Below are 21481 nucleotides of genomic sequence, written 5' to 3'. Positions count from 1 at the left end.
ATATAGTAGAGTGACGTAAATAGGGAAAACACAATAGAAATTTTTACCTGCTTTGCTCAAGTCAACTTATCTCTATGTTGACCCCCAATGTAGGCGTTATACAGAAACACGGCATGTATCGGGACCTTCAATAAAGACTTGATGCTTGTTTATTCTTGGAGGTCCTTGGTGTTCTTTTCTGGTTTGTTGGTTCTTCTATACTGTGAACTCCTTCTTTGTTGTTGTTTATGTGGACAAGGTGACCCAGACAGGCCATATGGTATTTTTCTGTCTTCATGGAGAAATTAGGTCTTACCTGATAATTTTCTTTCCATTAGTCTTTCCCACTATCCAGAACCTGTGGTATAGTTGTGTCTATCAACCAGCAGATGGAGAAAGAGAACTGAAAACTGAGCTGAGACATTTCTCTCGGCATCCATTTAGCTCCTCAGTATTTACATAGACAAGCGGTAAGGAGAAACTCAGAATTAACACAAAAACCTTAAACTCCTTGCTAACCTAACCAGAAGAGCAAATGTGTGGAACTCTTGCTCTCTACAAGCTGTTTAAATGTTGAGAGATATGTAAGAAGCACCATGCAAAGTGACAGTCCTTATTTGACCCATTACTTCACAATGACTATACATCTTAGAAACCTTGGGCCACTTCAGGCCTGCTCTTGCCACGAATGAGCTACACAACCATACCACAGGATCTGAAATAGTGGGAAGCTACATAATGGCCAATTTCTGTTTTGCTGAATTTAGTGCTTGGGAAAAGTGCCCAGCTGACATCACTGGCATCTATACCCCTTCAGGTCACATGTAACAGGAGTGCTGGTAGTCCAAGTTTGTTTACCCTGTCCTACTAATTTCTCTCAACAATAGGAGGGAGTACCTCAAAAGATGGGAGAGTAATTGAGACCCCACAACTGAAACAGCTAGTAAAGGTGCCATCTGTGCCAGAAGGAAGGGTTATTTTAGTGATGGGAGACACCTGTCCACTGGAAAATGGATGGAGTTCACCATTTCATGTAGGCTACCCGGCAGCTTTTAGATTGCAAAAGTTGTGAATCAGTGGCCTAAAATGTGAAAAGCTCAGTGAAAGTTTGCTTATTCAAACTACCGTCTTGCTAGAATCATCGGTTTTACAAACTATCAGCATAATTTTCACTCATTATAGTTATCATGTTCACTGCCATCAATACTGATATATAATTTGTACTGTGCTTAGAATAAATTATATCTATCAATCCTACAACTTTGTCTGTTCTTAGTATTACATTAAATTACTGAAACAAATAGTGCAATTATATAGCAGACTCACAGGTGCAATTTGTTCCCGGTCTAGTTTGCGACGATACATTATGAAGGCATGGACAGCATTCCCAGCCCGTGCGGCCTGACAGGAGGAGGGAGTTGCATACAAAAAATCCTTTAAGATGGAGAAATGTAATATTAGATCTTAACATCAATCACGCAACACCTCCCCCCACCACCACACGCACACATAAAAAAAAGAGCCAGGTATCAAAAGATACCAATGTTTGAATTATGTGAAATTCATGGATTACTTTATCTTTAATATATGAGCCACCTGGCTGTAGATTTGCCCGACATGGTTGATTCAGGCCTAGGTTTGCCTCACTGGATGCATGGACTTGTGCTCTTGCTTTTCTTAAGGAATGCAATTGAGAAATCAGAGCTTGGGGAGAAATTCTTCAACTCGGCATTACCATTTTTGCACCCTGAGCTTATGTTATAAACAGCACCTGGGTGCCAATATTAGACTACCAGCATAACCTGACAGTTGCATGCCCATAGTTATACCAGTAAGAGCTGGCCTAAATGCAGCAGGGGTTGAACGTAACTTACAGTTTTATGTAAGTTGTATGTGTAAATGGGAGCCCTGCCCATATGTACACCCCACTTGCATTTACGTACCACCTAGTACAAAATAGAATTCAGGTGCCCCACTGGCACATTTGCAGGTAAATCCACACTTTTATCAAGCCGCGCTAGTTCCTGCATGGCAATGCCAACGGAGCCCGTTCAAAGTGAACGGGTTTTGTCTGCATTATTGCACTGGGGACAGCTATTGCGGTTTTGATAAAAGAGGCCCTTAATAAGTAAGTGCTAATAATCTACACAGCAAAGGGGAATGTAAATCAAGGTGCCCAGATTATAGAATTGCCCTTTATATGTTCTTGCATGCAAAGAGGTAAACCCAAGAATAAATCAACCTTGCTGGGCAACCCTGGAACCAGTTTGTAACCCTATGTGCAACTGAACAACAAGAGGGTTTTACTGAACAAAATCATTTAATGGCAGATAATGCCCTGTTTTTATGAGCCTAAAGTAAAATAAATGCAGATTGCCATCCGAGCTCACACTCACAGAAGCACAAAATGCCAGTCTGCTGTACCATGATCCAACAAGCTACTCTGTCTCTACACAAGGCAACACATACTGCTCAATCTTCGTAAGAATTGCTTTACGTGAGTGAAAGGGAGAAGATGTTCTGTCAATCCTCTGCGCCCTCAGAGAGCGTGCATTGCCAATCCTCCACATATTGCCAATTAATGCTTTCTATATTGCTAGCTCTGAAGCATAGCAATTCATACTATGCTATTCTCTGCGCTTCCCTCAATTATCCTCCATACCCCAGTCTCATAACATTATGCCTCTCTCCCCCGAGTTCACGGTCCCTCTTTTCTTCCTTTAAGTGTCTGTTTCTTGGCTTAATCTTTCTCCTTGGCTATCTGCTGTTCTCTCCCTTAGCTCTGACCCCAACTAGATCTCATCTACTTACCATAGCATAATAGTTGCTGTTCACCATGATTGGTCCCCGACCACGAAGGTAGATATACTCCTCCCACCAGTCACTCACCTACCAATCAAAGGTTAATAAATCAAACATCTTCAACAGAAGTTTCATTCAAAGGAATAACATCCTTTTCTCAAAGAGAGGGGATAGTACGTACATAGTTGGCAGCCCACCAAGATTTGAGGACAAGGTACTTCTGTAACCGAGGTGCTGTCTTCGCCTGGAACTCCTTGGCCAGCTTTGCCATCTTGTCGTACTCTTTATCATCCAGCAAAGGGCGAACAGATTCCAGGTACTAAGAGCAACAGAAAAACAAAAAGGACAGATCACACTATCATGAAACAGTAAGAACACAAGAATAGCCATACTGGTTCAGACCACTGGTTCATCTAGCTCAGTATTCTGCTTCCAGCAGTGGCCAAACCAGGTCACAATTTAACTGGCAGAAACCCAAACAGCAGCAGCATTCCAATGCTACCAAACCCAGGGAAAGCAGTAGCTTCCCCCATTATCTCAATAGCGGACAACGGATATTTCCTCCAGGAACTTGTACAAACCTGTTTTAAACCCAGATATGTGAACTGCTGTTACCACATCTTCTGGCAGTGAGTTCCAGAGCTTAACTATTCTTTGCATGAAAAGTTATTTCCTCCTATTTCTTTTAAAAGTATTTCCATGTAATTTCAATGAGTGTTTCCTAGTGTTTGTGCTTTTTGAAAGAGTGAAAAATCGATTCACTTTTATCCATTCTACACCGCTCAGGATTTTATAGACCTCAATCATATCCCCCTTCAGCCGTCTCTTTTCCAAGCTGAAGAGCCCTAACCTCTTTAGCCTTTCCTCAAAAAGGATGATTTCCATCTCCTTTACCATTTTGGTCACTCTTCTTTGAACCTTTTCTAATTCCGCTATATCTTTTTTGAGATACAGCGACCAGAACTGAATGCAATACTCAAGGTGAGGTCGCACCATGATGCGATACAGAGGCATTATAATATTCTTGGTCTTATTTACCATCCCTTTCCTAATAACTCCTAGCATCATGTTTGCTTTCTTGGCCACTGCCACACACTGGGCAGAAGATTTCAGCATATTATCTACGACACCTAAATTTTTATCTTGGGTGCTGACCCCCCAAAGTGGACCTCAGCATCAGCTACATATGACTCGGATTATTCTTCCCAATGTGAATCACTTTGCATTTGTCCATAGGAAATTTCATCTACCATTTGGATACCCAGAGGCATATTTTCAAAGCACTTAGCCTTCCAAAGTACCATAGAAAATATGCCTCCCAGTCTTCCAGTTTCCTAAGGTCTTCCTGCAATTTTTCACAATCCGCATGTGTTTTTACAACTTTGAATAAGTTGTGTTATCTGCAAATTTAATCACCTCACTCGTGGTTTCATTTTCCAGATCATTTATAAATATGTTAAATAGCACCAGTCCCAGTACAGATCCCTGTGGCACTCCACTATTCACCCTCCTCCACTGAAAAAAATGGCAATTAACCCTACCCTCTGTTTTCTGTCCAATAACCAATTCCTAATCCATAGGAATCCATCCCTGCTCAATGAGCTTACAAATCTATTCAAGACAAAACAGAACAATATTAGATTAGGAAATTTCATTTATTATGGGAATGATTAAAACATGGGTATTAAACAGGTAAATAGCCTGACTGGCTAGGCGAGTCCCAAGAACTGGGTTGAAAGCCCTGGTTTAGGAGGACGATAAAGAAACTCGGTCTTGGCAATGTTCAGCTTCAGAAGGCAGCGGGACATCCAGGCTGTAATGCCAGATGAGAAGGCCTGAATTTCTGGTGAAATTTTAAAGTGTAGAAAGCTACACCAATGACTCTTGATCTAAAGATGGTACTAAAAACCATGAGAGGAGATCTGAAATTTTAATTTTATTATACTTGATGATATACAGCATAATCAAGATGATCTATGTGCTTTACACCAATTTAAAATATTAACATAATTTTAAAAAGAAAACCAAGGGAACAAATACAGAGAGAGAAGAGGTACGCCGACTGATGGTGGGATAGCAGTGGAGAAGGCTCCACCAGAGCATACACTAAAAGCATGATGGAAGAGATAAGAAGAAAACTAAACGTTCCAAAATCCAAGTGAAGACAGCATATCAAGGAGTAGGTGGTGATTGTTAGTGTCAACAGCAGCAGACAGGTCAAGAAATATGAAGACCGAGTAAAAAGCTCACTGGACCCAGCCAGGAACAGGTCACTGGAGACTCTGGCAAAGTCTCTGGAAAGAAAGAGCGAAGGGGATATGCTGCATTTCTGTGGTTACAAAGAAAGCAGTTTATATATTCAGGTACTTATTTTGTACCTGGGGAAATAGAGGGTGAAGTGACTTCCCCAGTATTACGAGGGGCTGCAGTGGGAATCAAGAATAGTTTGAGATGAAAGTCAAAACAGCAATGGTGAACAGCACATTCAAGTAGCTTGGATGTGAAGGGAGGGAGGGAGATGGATGAAAGGGCAGGTAAGGTCCAGTGAAGGAGTTTTCTTTTTAGAAAAGTGATGCAATTATAACATGTGTGACATCAGTAAAAGGTGCAGTGGAAAGTAACAGACTAAATATATGACAGATGGAAAGGAGGACAGTAGGATAAATAGAGCTGAAAGCTGAGTAGATGTATGGGAAAAGGATCAGAGAACAGGTAGTGAGTTTGGAGGAGAGTTCATAAAATTTATAACGAGACTTCCATCTTTTCTCTCTCACTTGTTAATAGCATAAACTTTCCTTCTAGAGCTCTTAGATCAACTGATCGAAATTTTCTCATAATACACTCATTCAAGCAAATTCATTTGGATAAAATCCAGTATTTTATGTTTAGTGTCCATGGACCTTCGCTTTGGAACCATCTTTCTGTCCTGATTTAGACTGTAAGCTCTTTTGAGCAGAGACTGTCTTTTCTTCGTGTTCAATTGTGAAGCGCTGCATACGACTGGTAGCGCTATAGAAATGATTTATAGTAGTAGTAGTAGAAGCCTGCCCTTGCAGATCAGCAACACGGCCGCGCAGGCTTCTGTTTCTGTGAGTCTGACGTCAGACTCACAGAAACAGAAGCCTGCGCGGCCGTGTTGCTGATCTGCAAGGGCAGGCTTCTACATGGAATGCTGCTAGCGGAACAGCAACATTAACATTCCATCTAGAATCTCCAATAGTAGCAACATTCCATTTAGAATCATTCCTATGTGTCCTTCTACCCTTATCCTTATTGGTCCTGTCTGTCTGTCCTGATTTAGATTGTAAGCTCTTTTGAGCAGGTACTGTCTTTCTTCATGTTCAATTGTGAAGCGCTGCGTACGACTGGTAGCGCTATAGAAATGATTTGTAGTAGTAGTGTAGTTCTGAGGACGGAATCTTCTTATCCAGTTTTAAGTGAGATCTAAAGCCCTTTTTCATGGATGCTTTTAGTGGAAGCTAACCCATATTTACTACTGGATTTGGCAGGGGTTGCAGTCCAGGTGACTGGATCATAGTAGGCAGTTGTGAAAAAAGGGAATATTCTTTGATCTATACTGTAATACTGTATTTCTTTTCTGTTTTCAATTATATATTGTAAACCACTATGCTTCTGTTTGCTCATTTTACTATTGTTATACTGTTTAACAAAACTAAAGTTCTATGCCAAGCTATACACTGCTTTGGATGAATTTTTTCATAAAGGTGGTTCTATTTCACTTTTCTATCTATTGTAGGTCTTTTTCAAGCTTTTTACATTTGTTTTTTTTATTGTAAACCGCTTTATTGTGCACGCCACAACAAACAATTACAGTAAACTCAATGTGATCACCATAACACCGGAAATGTATTTTTTTTTTAGTTATTTGCAACTATCTGACAAGTATCTATTCCATAACCCATAAAATGACTTTATTCTGATGACAGTGACTCTTACCAACCATGGTCCAAGGGCCACAACCCAGTTGGGTTTTCAAGATTTCCACAATGAATATGCATGAATGATTTGCATGTACTGCTTTCATTGTATGCAAATGGATCTCATGCATATTCATTGTGGAAATCTTGAAAATCCAACTGAGTTGTGGTGCTTGAGGCAGGGGCGTAGCCAGATACCCAATTTTGGGTGGGCCTGGGCCCAATATGGGTGGGCAGAAGAACTCTGCCCTATCCTACAAGTGCTTTGGTCTCTCTCTCTCTCACCTTTATACCATATGGTCTCTCAGACATCCCCCTAACCTTTTAAATAGCAGACTTTCACCGGCAGCGAGCAGCAACTAATACACACTGCTCATGTTGGCCTCACAGCCTTCCCTCTGATGCAACTTCCTGTTTCCGCATAGGTGGGAATACATCAGAGGGAAGGCTGTGGGGCCGGTGTGAGCAGTATGTATCAGTTGCTGCTGGCTGCAGGCGAAGATCTGCTATTTACAAGGTATGCAGGAGGGAGTTTTCGGCTGGTGTGGTTTAGGGATCCCTGCCAGCCACATCATAGGTGTGCTGCTACTGGGTGGGCCTAAGCCCAAAGTGGGTGGGCCTGGGCCCACCCTTGGCTATGCCACTGGCTTGAGGACCATGGTTTCCCCACCTCTAATTCTAGCATGTATTGTAGAATGTATTTATCTGTATGTTCAATTGTGTTCTGTTGGACAAACATTTTCACATAAAAAAGGGAGACCCTTGCCCTACTAATTTAGTAAAAAAGCTCCTGCTCACTCAAAGGGTAGCTATTATTCCAATTCCTCTTATGACAAGCAGCTCCCTATACCTCATACAAAGAGGGTTTTTTGTGTTTTTTTTTTAACATGGAGACAGTTAACCTTACTCCTCTCAGAGACTGGAGTCCTTTTAGTTACATAGTCTGCTTCGCAGACAAAAGGAAGATACTTAGTACTATACAGTATAGTCACTTACTGTCTGGATTGTCTGTGAAACACTGGGTACTGGCAGGCTAGGCAAAGATGACTGGAAACTGTACAGCATTGGCTTACGCCCACACATCAGCTTCAGAAAGCCCTGAGGCACAGGAAAGACACCTGGGTGAGAAACCGGTTTGAGTTTGATATACAAGACAATGCCACACAGATTTCAAGAGCCCTAAGACACAAGAAGAAGAAAAAAAAAAGGTAACATGAAACCCCACTGTCAGAGTACAAAAGAACGTGAAAAGACCCTTCGTGATAAATGATGTGGAGCTTAAAACATTTAATGAGAAATTAAGTCTTACCTGATAATTTTCTTTCCACTAGTCCTTCCCACTATTCCAGACCCTGTAGAATAGTTGTGTTAATCAACCAGTAGGTGGCGATAGGACTGGATTCCAAATTAGAGATCTCTCAGCTCAGTTTTCAGTATTCTGTCTCCAGCAGGTGGATGTACCCATTTTTCAGCCTCTGGTTCTGAGTGCTTTGCTCCTGGTCCAGTTTAAATACCCTTGAACTCAGACTATTTTCTATACTTCTGTGATTTATTTATGGTTTTATATTTTTGCTTGAATTTTATGTTTCCTTGTCTAATCTGTAGTACTGAGATACCACAGGTTAGTGACTCCTATAGTAATCTGCAGTGCAGTAAAATATGAGCTTTCTGTACACCTTAGTTATTACCCCCAACTATACCATGATTAATTTCAATATACAGTAATTAGGGGCCATTTTACTAAGCTTTGTTATGCACTAAAGCATACCTAATGTAGCTTAAAATGGCATACTGTGGGATGCCTGAGGGCATCCTGCCGTTACTGCCAAATTAGCGCTCACTAATCCGGGTGCTAAAAATGTTTTTTTAAGGGGTGTATCAGAGGGTAGAGAGTGGACATTCCTGTGCTAAACATTAGTGTGGGCGGAATACCACCTGAATCCTTACCGCCTACAAAATGGGTGATGGTAAGTGCTCATACGGTAATTTATTTTTATGGCCATGTGTTAATGACTTTAGTGCATGGCTATTAATACAAAAAAGAAATTGTCCGTTTTATTGCTGTGGTAAAAATGGCCTTAGCACATGGGAAAAATCCATGCAAGGTGGCTACAGCTTAATAAAGGGATCCCTTAGTGGTTAATTCATGATCATAAAGCTTTTATTATTTTCAATCAAGATTTAAAGTAAAAAGCTGCATTAAGTTCCCAATTCACAGCACTGTGATGAAAATTTATATCACAATTCTGTATCATGTCAAACCTTAGTCCATAGCCTCAGAAATACTCTCAATCACCATGGCTGACTGTCAGAAGATTATAAGGTATTTCTTTTAAAAAATATGACTGCTGACACTCAATCAAATTAAATCTTTCTGACCCAATTCCATTTAATATTGTCTGCAGCTCATGCAAAACAAAAAACTAAGAGTGAACATATCCAGACACAAAGGCATACAAAAGGGAATTTGATTTTGACAGTTACAGTTTGGAATGAATTTGTAAGCTTGTGCATCAGCCAATGGTGGGTTATTGGGAATGACCAGTTCTCCAGAGCAGAATGGAGGAGTAGCCTAACGGTAAGTGCAGTGGCTTGGGGAACAGGGTGTGATTCCCTCTGCATCTCCTTGTGACACTGGGCAAGTCATTTAGGGGCCCTTTTACTAAGCCGCGTAAGCATCTACGTGTGCCCAATGTCGCCAAAATGGAGTTACCGCACGGCTACCATGTGGATCTTAAGGTAATTTTATTTTTGCCGCATGTCCGATACGCGCGGCCAAAATAAAAATGTATTTTCGGACGCACGTATTGGACGCACGTCAAGTGGCATTTGGTATGCTTGGGTAATTACTGCCCAGTTACCGCAGATGGCTTGAATCTGCAGAGTCATATCTGGAGGTCTTTAAATCCCTGTCTCTGCTGCTCCTCAAATTTACTTCTTCCGTCCCTTCACCTCCCCCCTGTTTCCTATGGAGATCTCCTTTTCCAGCACAACCACCTCAAAAAAAAAAAGAAAAAGAAAGAGGTTTGCTGGAAAGTGTGAAACAGAGCGTCAGTCTTGAGCCTCTCTCATCTGTGGTAAGGCTTATAGATATTGTGAGCTTGGAGGGGGTGGGGAGTGGAAGCAGGCCAGCAGTTGTCCAACTTGGAAACACTTAGAGGGCTGCAAGTCCTAGCTGGTGCATGGGGAAGGATCCTGACTCACCACTTCGGACATGCTGTGCTGCACTTGTGACAGTCAGGGTGAATGGCGACTCCCATGGAGACAGTTAAGCGGTGTTTCCACTATGGGACCCGCCGGCCAGCGTCAGGGCACTGCAGTGCGTGCAAGCCAGGAATCCTGCAGGGTGCGGAGGAAACGGTCGGCGGCAGCGTATCTTCAGATTTGGCACAGCACCCGACTATGCCAGGGTCTTCGGGCTCTCTGGCATGGCCGGGGTGTAGTATGATGCAAGAGAGTGCAGAAACAGGGCCATTTTATCAGGGCTGACTGGCAGTGAGGAGCAGCCTCTGTCTAATCAAGTGTGTAGCACAGCCGCAGGGCCCAACAGAGCATTCAGCTAAATCGGGAGTTTAAATTACTCTTACACCAGGCCTATTTACTGAAGCAGGGACAGTCAGAGTTGCTGCAAGGTGCTTCAGTTTCTCGCTCCACCGACCCTCCGGCTCCTAAGAGATCTCATTTAGACCTCCAAGAGTGGGAGAATGAGGCTACCGCTGCTTCTCCCTCCTATCTGATGTGGCTTCTGTCTATTCAGAATCATCATTGAAAGAGTAATTACAGGGAGAGCTCCCTCCTGAGGAAGGGGATAATCTGAAAGTACAGAGGCTGATTCATAAAACAGCAGCTCAGAACTCTTATTTCTGGGGCACTGGCAGTGCTTCTGCTTCGGCATCAGGAGTTCCATCTTCGATCATGGAAAAAGAAAAAAAAAGGGATGTCCTAAGACTTTCCTGATGCATCCAGACATTCAGGACCCGATAACAGCAGAATGGGTCTCACCAGACGCGGGGCTGAGAATGGGAAGACCCACGGCTTGTCTCCACCCATTAGTTCCGGAGAAGCAAAATAAATTGCAGCTTCCCAGGGTGGACTCCCTGGTGACGGCGGTGACTAAAATGACCATCTTGCCGATGGAAGGGGGCCTTGCCCTAAAGGCCCTACAGGACAGGAAGCTAGAAGGCTCGCTGAACCAAGCCTTTGAAGTTGCCTCTTTGAGCCTTCAAGCGACAGTGTGCAGCTCGTTCAAGACAAGAGCATGCCTGAAGTGGTATCAGCAGTCAGAAACACAAGACAGATGCCATAACGTCCAGCTGGAAGCTGGGTTGGCCTACTTGGCAGATACTATTTATGACCCGTTACAAGCTATGGCCTGCAGTATTTTGTCTGTCACAGTCCGTCAGCAACTCTGCTTGTGGTATTGGGCAGCGGATGTAGCGTCAGTCATGTCTAGTTAGTTAAACCACCTTTTCGGTGCAAGTGGCTATTTGGAGATCTCAGTAACTTAATGAAAGAACTGGGGGAAATAGCCACAGCGGTGGCTTGTATCAACAAGTAAGGCGGGACTCACAGTCATCCAATGGTGGTGGAAGCAGCCTCCCTCATGAGTTGGGAAGAAAAAAATCTCTACTTGTCGGCAGCTCACATCATGGGGTCCTTGAACGTAGAGGCGGACTTTCTCAGCATGTACCCTTTGGACCCAAGAGAATGGAATTATCCAACCAGGCGTTTCAGCTGATAGTGGACTGATGGGGGGGGGGGGGGTCTCCACTTCTGGACTCGATAGCAACAAAAAGGAATGCAAAAGTGCTTGATGGAGATTGGTGCCATATGCAGCCCTGGCCAAAGGCACATCTAATTTATGTCTTTCGTCCTTGGCCCATGACAGGCTGTGTGTTGAAAAGGATCACATTGCACTGGGATCGAATAATTCTTGTAGCCCCAGATTGGCTGCGGAGGCCACTGTACGTGGACCTGACTGCTGGACAGGGGTTCTCTCCATCTTCCACAGGTACCCAGCCTATTGAAGCAAGGTCTGGTGCTCCTGGAGAATCTGCACCCCTTTAGTCTTAAGGTTTGGCCATTGCAAGGGGTTGGTTGGGATGAAAAGGTTATTCTGATTCGGTCCCTGCTACCTTGCTTCAGGCTCGGAAAAACTTTACATTCATGGTTTACGGAAGGGCGTGGAGGCCATTCAAGGGCCAGTGTAGTGAGGGCAGACTAATCTCCCTTCTCTGCTCAAATCATACACATCCTAGTGTTTCTGAAAGCAGGTCTTAGACACGATTGGCGTTGGGTTCTCTAAAAGTTCTGGTTGAGGCTTTGGCCTGTTTTCAGGGGCAACTATAGTTGATGTCTCCTGCGACTCACCCAGATATCCTTCGATTCTTGTGGGAAGCTGGCCGCTTGCAGCTTCCCGTACGCTGTGTCAAGAGTGGAACCTTAATTTTAATCCTTCAGGCTCTTCAGAAACCTCCTTTTGAACCACTCCAGAAGGCCTCCTTGAAAGATCTTACACTGAACACAGCACTCTTGGTAGCTGTTGTGTCGGCATGTAGGGTTTCAGAGCTTCAGACTTCTGTTGTCAGGATCCCTTTCTTCGCTTTTCGAAGGTGGGGGGTCTCCCTGTGGATGGTTCCCTCTTTTCTTCCGAAAGTGGTATCAGCATTTCATTTCAACCAATGTGTGGAGCTTCTGTCTTTTCACAGATAGGACGAAGAGGCTCAGTTTTCTTCCTTCAAGTTTCTCGATGTGTGCATTTCATTAGATATCTGGAAGTCACAAATGAGTTTCACAAATAGGGCAGACTGTTTGTGCTTTTTGGTACACAGAGGCTTTGCCTCATGGCTTCCAAACCCACAATTGCTAGATGGCTGAAGGACACTATCATGTCGGCTTATCTACTTGCAGGGAAGCAGGCTCAGGCCTTGCAAGCTCATTCTACGAGGTGTGCAATGACATCCTGGGCAGAGATGTGGTCGACACTGCATACCTTTGTCAAGCACTACAGAGTTGGTATTGCTGCACACTTGGAAGCCAGTTTTAGGGCTTTGGTCCTCAGGGCAGCGGCACCAGGATCCCACCCGCTCTAGGGATTGCTATTGGACATGCCACAGGTTCCGGACTAGTGGGAAGCTACGTAATGGAAGGAGAAATTTGGTCTTACCTACCAATTTTCTTTCCATTAGTTGTTCCTCTATTCCAGAGGCCTGCCCGAGGTTTCTGAGATATCTGACTCGTTACTTTGCACTGACTAAACTTCTCAGAAACTTCAGGCCTCCGGAATAGTGGGAAGAACTAAGGGACAGAAAATTGTCAGGGGAGACCTAAATTTCTCCTTCCATTATGTAGCTTCCCACTATTTCAGAACCCGAGGGATAGTAGGGTCTAAACCACTAGTCCAGCTCCTCAGTATTTACTTAGACAAGCAGTAAGAATAAACTCAGAATAAACAGAATAATCATAAAGCAACTCACTAACTTAACACTAACCAGATGAGCAAACGTGTGGACCTCTCTCATCTCTTGATAACTTGTAGAGAACAAAAGATATGCAGGAAGCACCATGAAAGGTGACATGATGCTTTTTTTGCATTATCTCTTGTTCTCTACAAGTTTTCCAGAAATGAGAGAGGCCCACACGTTTCCTCATCTGGTTAGTGTTAGGTTAGCGAGTTGCTTTAAGATTATTCTGTTTATTCTGAGTTTATTCTTACTGCTTGTCTACGTAAATACCGAGGACCTGGACTGGTTGATGGGCACAACTATCCCACAGGTTCTGGACTAGTGGGAAGCTACAAAATGGAAGGAAAGATTTTGACTGTCCACCACAACATCTTACCGCCCAAATTTTAGTGCTTAAACTCCTCTTGCCGTGTGGCTCAAACATCCAGCCTTGGTAGCAGAGTAGCAGTTTCATGGTCCTCCGGAAAACGAAGATGCCACACAGCCAGACCCCTGTAGAGAAGAGTGTTGCACTGATCAGGGTTTTGCTGAGAGGGCTTAGAAAACTCCTAAAATGAGAACAAACAGAAATCAGGCATCAAAGTCACAGTTTGCAACTGATTATAAAACAAAAAAATCACTTCTAATCTGCCATGATCCCTTATCTCAGCTTTCATTCACACATACATATCACCTTAATGTAGGCAATCGGAGAAATATGCACTTCCTATAGATAGAGTAAGGCCCACCTCCCTCCCTCCAAATCACTACGCAATTCAGTTTTGCAGCACACAGTATCTTTCATACGAATTGCTTTAAAATCATTATAGAATTACATAATTTTATGGCCAACTCAAGTATGACTCTTGTACATTAGGTTCACTCCTTTTCAACTCCAGGGTATCCGTCACAGATAAAACCTGCTCTCATTCAGCAATAAACCCCAATATTTTAGCTTTGGGACAAAGGTTCCTAAAAGTTTAGGATACAAGTTTCAAGTTTTACATTAATTTGACATACTGCCAATCGACATCCAGGCAGTTTACAATGTTATTGAATCATAGTAACATAGTAGATGACGGCAGAAAAAGACCTGCACGATCCATCCAGTCTGCCCAAGAAGATAAATTCATATGTGCTACTTTTTTATTTGTACTGTCCTCTTCAGTGCACAGACCGTATAAGTCTGGCCAGCCCTATCCCCGCCTCCCAACCACCAACCCGGCCTCTCAACCACCAGCTCTGGCACAGACCTTATAAGTCTGCCCAGCACTATCCCCGCCTTCCAACCACCAACCCTGCCTCCCAACCACCAGCTCTGGCACAGACCGTATAAGTCTGCCCAGCACTATCCCCGCCTCCCAACCACCAACCCCGCCTCCTAACCACCAGCTCTGGCACAGACCGTATAAGTCTGCCCAGCACTATCCCCGCCTCCCAACCACCAACCCCGCCTCCCAACCACCAGCTCTGGCACAGACCGTATGTCTGCCCTGCACTATCCCTGCCACCCACCACCGGCTCTGGCACAGACCGTATAAGTCTGCCCAGCACTATCCCCGCCTCCCAACCACGAACCCCGCCTTTCAACCACCAGCTCTGGCACAGACCGTATGTCTGCCCCGCACTATCCCTGCCACCCACCACCGGCTCTGGCACAGACCGTATAAGTCTGCCCAGCACTATCCTCGCCTCCCAACCACCGGCTCTGGCACAGACCGTATAAGTCTGCCCAGCACTATCCCTGCCACCCACCACCGGCTCTGGCACAGACCGTATAAGTCTGCCCAGCACTAGTCCCCCCTCCCAACCACCAGCCCCAGCACAGACCGTATATGTCTGCCCACACTAGCTCCGCCTCCCAACCACCAGCTCTGCCACCCATTCTAGGCTAAGCTCCTGAGGATCCCTTTCTTCTGCACAGGATTCCTTTATGTTTATCCCACGCATGTTTGAATTCCGTTACCGTTTTCATCTCCACCACCTCCCGCGGGAGAGCATTCCAAGCATTCACCACCCTCTCCGTGAAAAAATACTTCCTGACATTCTTCTTGAGTCTGCCCCCGTTCAATCTCATTTCATGCCCTCTCGTTCTACCGCCTTCCCATCTCCGGAAAAGGTTCGTTTGCGGATTAATACCTTTCAAATATTTGAACGTCTGTATCATATCACCCCTGTTCCTCCTTTCCTCCAGGGTATACATGTTCAGGTCCGCAAGTCTCTCCTCATATGTCTTGTAACGCAAATCCTCGTAGCTTTTCTTTGCACCGCTTCAATTCTTTTTACATCCTTAGCAAGATACGGCCTCCAAAACTGAACACAATACTCCAGGTGGGGCCTCACCAACGACTTGTACAGGGGCATCAACACCAGACTTAACTATAATTTTTTTCTTCTCGCTCTATTATGTAAAGGATATCAGCAACAGAAATTTGCTACTATAGGTCCCAGATCCCGGTCACTCCAGCACCCCCTATATACATGATCGACCCACATTTGGAATGCACTCTTTTGAGTCTAGTAGGTTTAAAGCCTAAAGTACTTGCCCAAATACAAAGGAGCCACAAAGATTCCATTGGACTGTGCCAGTGGTTCTCAACCCAGTCTTCAGGACACGTCCAGCCAGTCTAGTTTTCAGGATATCCACAATGAACAGGCATGACGGAGATTTGCATATAATAAAGATAATGCAAGCAAATGTCTCTCATGCTTGTTCACTGTGGATATCCTGAAAACCTGACTGGCTAGGTGTGACCCGAGGACTGTGTTGAGAATCCCTGGATTATAACCAAATAGAGTGGGGTTAAATGGGCAGTATTCACAATGGAGAAGGGTAGTTAGTGGGGTTCCTCAGGGGTCCGTGCTAGGACCGCTGCTTTTTAATATATTTATAAATGATTTAGAGATGGGAGTAACTAGCGAGGTAATTAAATTTGCTGATGACACAAAGTTATTCAAAGTCGTTAAATCGCGACAGGATTGTGAAAAATTACAAGAGGACCTTACGAGACTGGGCGGCTAAATGGCAGATGATGTTTAATGTGAGCAAGTGCAAGGTGATGCATGTGGGAAAAAAGAACCCGAATTATAGCTATGTCATGCAAGGTTCCACGTTAGGAGTTACGGACCAAGAAAGGGATCTGGGTGTCGTCGTCGATAACACGCTGAAACCTTCTGCTCAGTGTGCTGCTGTGGCTAAGAAAGCGAATAGAATGTTGGGTATTATTAGGAAAGGTATGGAAAACAGGTGTGAGGATGTTATAATGCCGTTGTATCGCTCCATGGTGCAACCGCACCTTGAGTATTGTGTTCAATTCTGGTCGCCGCATCTCAAGAAAGATATAGTAGAATTGGAAAAGGTGCAGCGAAGGGCGACTAAAATGATAGCGGGGATGGGACGACTTCCCTATGAAGAAAGACTAAGGAGGCTAGGGCTATACAGCTTGGAGAAGAGACGGCTGAGGGGAGACATGATAGAGGTATATAAAATAATGAGTGGAGTGGAACAGGTGGATGTGAAGCGTCTGTTCACGCTTTCCAAAAATACTAGGACTAGGGGGCATGCGATGAAACTACAGTGTAGTAAATTTAAAACAAATCGGAGAAATTTTTCTTCACCCAACGTGTAATTAAACTCTGGAATTCGTTGCCGGAGAAAGTGGTGAAGGCGGTTAGCTTAGCAGAGTTTAAAAAGGGGTTGGACGGTTTCCTAAAGGACAAGTCCATAAACCGCTACTAAACGGACTTGGAAAACTCCAAAATTCCAGGAATAACATGTATAGAATGTTTGTACGTTTGGGAAGCTTGCCAGGTGCCCTTGGCCTGGATTGGCCGCTGTCGTGGACAGGATGCTGGGCTCGATGGACCCTTGGTCTTTTCCCAGTATGGCATTGCTTATGTACTTATGTAATGAAGATGAAATATTGCTCTAGGCAAAGCGACTCCAAGAACTCTATGCAAAAACTACAGTACCATTATTCCCTCTAATTCAAGTACTACATTTCCATTCTAACACTTTTTTTTTAAATAACACTCCTCATTGAATTAGAGGAGATTTAAAAGGTGCAAGTGGGCAGCGTTAATGTTAACATTTTATTTTATGCTTAGTCACACATTACACAGAAAGGGCTCTTTACCAATGCAAATGGGAACCTGAAATACAATGTACTATTGACTCTCAGTGAACTGAGATATGTCTCTTCGGTAATGCAAAAAGATCTGAGCCTAGACACCATTACTATACTATACTAAGGTGCAGATGATCAAAAGCCCCACGAGCAAATTTAAGCACACTATTATCTCTGATCATAGGGAAAAGTGCAGGAGGATTGTGCCTGAATCCTCCTGCACTTGTTTGACAGGTCTGGGCTGTCAAAAGCAGGGGTTGGAGGTCAGTGGATTACAACAGATCACATTAAACAATACAAAGGAGTCAATAATAAACAAACAGGACAAACAGAAAAACAAATGTCTTTTCTGAAAACAAAAAACTAAATTCAGGGGGGGGAAAAAAAAGCTTGTGAGGTGTTGTCCGGGGACAAGTGGGATAAAAAAAGATGGTACAGAGGTAGAATATCAAGAGAGGGGACAGAGTGGGGGAGAAAGTATAGAGACTGTAAGAAGGAAAAAGGCAAACGGGGAGAGACTGAAAGGTAGATTATTAAAGTGCTGAGAGGTTGGGAGGATGAAAGGAGGAGAGGACTGAAATGGGAATGAGGGAGAAGAAATGAGGCATTCCTGAAACACAGCTTGACATGTAAACAGCAGAACCCTAGGAGAGGGATCCACATGCAGAGTCACTTTGTCAGGAGATTTGCAAGGGTAGGGTGGGGGTGGGGGGCTAAAACCATCTGTACCTCTGGTATAGAGGAAGTAAATAAAACTGGGATACCAGTGATGAAACAGTGTGTGTTGTCCAATTACCGCCAGGTTATCGCCGCGCAAGTTATTTCTGGGGGGGTTTTTTTCCCCCTGGAAATGGCGTGCGCTCGGGGCAGAACTATTGCCGGAAGCCACGTTGGGCCAGCGGTAGTCCCAATTTAGCGTTTGGTAAGCCCGTCTTGGGCTTAATGATGCTTTGTAAAAGACCCCCTCAATATCAGTCAAGCTGACATTTGTGAAGAAACTTTATAACATGACTAAAACATTTTTAACTATTCAAACATAAATCATAAGGAGGAAACAATTAGAAAAACCAATGAAGTTAGAGTGTAATGCTCACTGGTTGAGTAAATACCGTGTGTGACACTACTGAGGTTCATTTGTGAAATCGGGCAGAAAAGAGATATTGGTTTTCATACAATCCATGATATTTATTATTGTTAGCCTAGTGTTGGTTACTGTGTAAGGTATATGCATATTTACAGAACTCTTAGGCAGAATTTTGGCTTTTACACACACATATGCCGTTTTTAGAATGTGGGTAACTTAGCATATACTTCATAGAATTGTCCATTCACATTCCCCCCGCCACCCAATTTCAGCTATGGATCCACAGAAGCTTAGCTGAAATTGGGTGGCGGGGGGAAGAGGGGTTGGTGGTTGAGAGGCTAGGATGGGGGAGGGCAGACTTAAACGGGGTCTGTGCCGGAGCCGGTGATGGGAGGCGGGGCTAGTGGTTGGGAGGCGGGAAATACTGCTGGACAGACTTCTACGGTCTGTGCCCTGAAAAAGACAGGTACAAATCAAGGTAAGGTATACACATATGAGTTTATCGTGGGCAGACTGGATGGACCGTGCAGGTCTTTTTCTGCCGTCATCTACTATGTTACAAGTGCCGTTATTCAGCCTACCATAATTTATACTTTTCACACATAGCTGGCCTCACTAGTGTTCCTGCTTCTCGTACACTTATTTAGACCCAACTAGGGGATTGGCTCTCAGCACGCAGACACCACTCACCTTGCTGGAAGGATAGCTTTGATGCGGTCAATCATCCCCATAGACAGGTCAATCTTTGCATATAAGGAACCCATCGATGCTGCAACTATCACCATCAAGCTGGAGGGGCTACCGGGGTACACACCTGTGAGAATACCGTTCTGCGGGTGAAGGGATAAAAAGAAGCAGGGGAGGAACAACAAAAGATATGAAGAAAAAAAAGAGGGGGGGGGGGGACAAATGTACAGGGAGGCAGAGAAAAAGCAAAAAACAAAAAAAATTATGCAGAAATATGGACAGAATGAAAGACAGCATCACTGGCCAGGCTTACAGAAAGGATTCTTGTGCCTGGAGAAACTGTACTACCTAAAGAACTCAAAAATATAAACCTTCCATGCCTAACGTGAATAGGCTCATCACTAGTTGCCTTAGCTTATTTATGAATTATATACACTGTTTCGTGTACTTGGGCAAAGGTTTATTTCTTCCATATGTACATCTACTCCCATTCTTATGCCCATCTCAAAGGTCTCTCCTCCTTGCGGTTACTATTGAGTTATTTATGCTCCAATCATGCTTTAAGTATATTTGAGGATAACAAACCACACTACGTCAGAAATAGGAGCCCACACTGAAAAAGTAAGTCAGATACTTTCATACTTGCAGGCCTCAATACTTTACGGTACTTAAATTGACATGTTACCGCAGGTAAATTTGTAATTACATTTGGGAACTAACAGAGAACAAGTGAGGTCCTAGAAAACTTGAAAATGAAAGACCAGTTACTTCGATTTCAGTAGCTGAAAAGATATCAGAACCTAATCAGCTAATAACCAATCTGTAAGCAATTAAAAGGTAACAAAAGGAATTAAGACCATGAATTTAGGAAATTATGAGGCTCATTTTCAAAGCACATGACTTACAAAGTTACATATGTTACTATGTAACTAAGTCTTTGTGCTTTGAAAATGAAAACCTATATCAATTCTGTTCTGTGACAGAGGGGTATGCCTTAAAGAGACCGGTAACCCATCAAGTTCCAGTAAGGCTTTAGACTGTGTCCAAATCCTGTACTGTTATTTGTATTTTTTGCTGTGTGTATGTGCCAGGTTTCATTATAGGCGTCTACTTTTGTCACACTTACACTGGGACTATAATATAAGGCAAATGGATTACTGGCTAGAAAGACATTCAAAGAGTGAGTATCAATTCTTCAATATTAAGTTGTGTTCCGGAGTCTGTTTAAACTGGTGGTATTAAACATTTCTCTTAATGGCTTGAATAAAAAATAAATACCACCAAGTCAGGAAGAAATCCATTCTTGGCTTCACAAACAATGCAATCATCTTGACAAAATTTAGAAATTCTAAGAAATAAACAGGATGGAATTCAACAAGGACTTATGCCATTTACGACACTTAGGGCTAGGTTTACTAAGGGAAGCTATGGGTGCGTTAGCATTTTTAATGTGCGTAAAACACTAACGCGCACATAGAAATGTATAGGCGTGCTAGCGTTTAACGTGCCTTAAATTTACAGGCACATTAAAAACGCTAACGCACCTTAGTAAACATACCCCTTAGGAAGGAAAAAATAGAACTCAAAGCATTAAACTGGGCTAGGCAGTATTTGGGAGTTATAGTAGACTCAAGTCAATGTGTGCAGTCCTGTGTACAACTGTTACAACATCAAAAAAATAAAGCCCACCGTATCAGGATGTAGAGTACGGTCCATAAGACGAGTGAAGTAAATATATTAAAAGAGCAAAATGAGGGGAAAGAAAAATGACAAATGTCATATAAAACTCAATATCGAATGAAAAACAAACAGGTTTTTTTCAGCAAAAAGAAAAGTTCTAGTACAAAGGGTTATGAAATGATTGAGCATTTGTGCTCTTACTACTGTGTTTTGGCCTGGTCATTTGGACTTGGTTCACTTCCACCCCTGTGCACTTTGCTGAGCATTTGTAAAAACAGGAATAAAAAATACAATAAAAATTGGAGTTTTTTTCAAATGTATTTGCTTTTTTATAGGTGCCCTGTGTGAAGGAGAGGACCTGGGGGGTAGATAAGATGGAAGTGGAAGAGGAAGAAGGGGGGAGGCTCACGAGCAGACGTAGGCAGAATAGAGCCTTGCCTCCATTCCATCCCCAGAGAGCGAGAAAGGTAGTAAAGCCCCCTAGAAAAGGGTGGAGAGAAAAGGACTACATTACCCAGCATTCCCCGAGAGAGAGCAGAGAAAGGGTCGTGACCCCTGTAAAATGGAGGAGAGGAAGAGACTACATTTCCCAGCAACCTCGGGGAAAAGCCTGGAACAGAGATTACCTTCCCCAGCAGGCACAGGGGGAGAACTCTAACAAGGAAAGGGTGGTGCCCCTGCAGGGTAATCAAGGGAAAGAGGAACAGCTGCAAAGTGGGTGGGACGGGGAGCCCATGGAGT

General features: G+C 43.5%; 1 protein-coding gene across 3 annotated transcripts in view; it reads right to left on the bottom strand.

The window, feature by feature from the left end:
* The window catches only part of CPT1B (carnitine palmitoyltransferase 1B), an 83670-nt gene that overhangs the window by 33021 nt on the left and 29168 nt on the right, over positions 1–21481 (bottom strand). For all 3 annotated transcript variants that reach the window (XM_030215769.1, XM_030215770.1, XM_030215768.1), the window contains exons 3-8: positions 19064–19203; positions 13560–13731; positions 7716–7817; positions 2963–3100; positions 2791–2868; positions 1306–1413 (exon numbers count right to left, since the gene is read on the bottom strand). In XM_030215769.1, the coding sequence (XP_030071629.1) occupies positions 1306–1413; positions 2791–2868; positions 2963–3100; positions 7716–7817; positions 13560–13731; positions 19064–19203 (738 nt within the window). The remainder of the gene's footprint in view (positions 1–1305; positions 1414–2790; positions 2869–2962; positions 3101–7715; positions 7818–13559; positions 13732–19063; positions 19204–21481) is intronic.

This window comes from Microcaecilia unicolor, chromosome 10 (genome assembly GCF_901765095.1).
Source record: "Microcaecilia unicolor chromosome 10, aMicUni1.1, whole genome shotgun sequence".
NCBI lineage: Eukaryota > Metazoa > Chordata > Amphibia > Gymnophiona > Siphonopidae > Microcaecilia > Microcaecilia unicolor.
The sequence above is the reverse complement of the archived record's forward strand: the minus strand, read 5'-3'. Positions and strand labels throughout refer to the sequence as shown.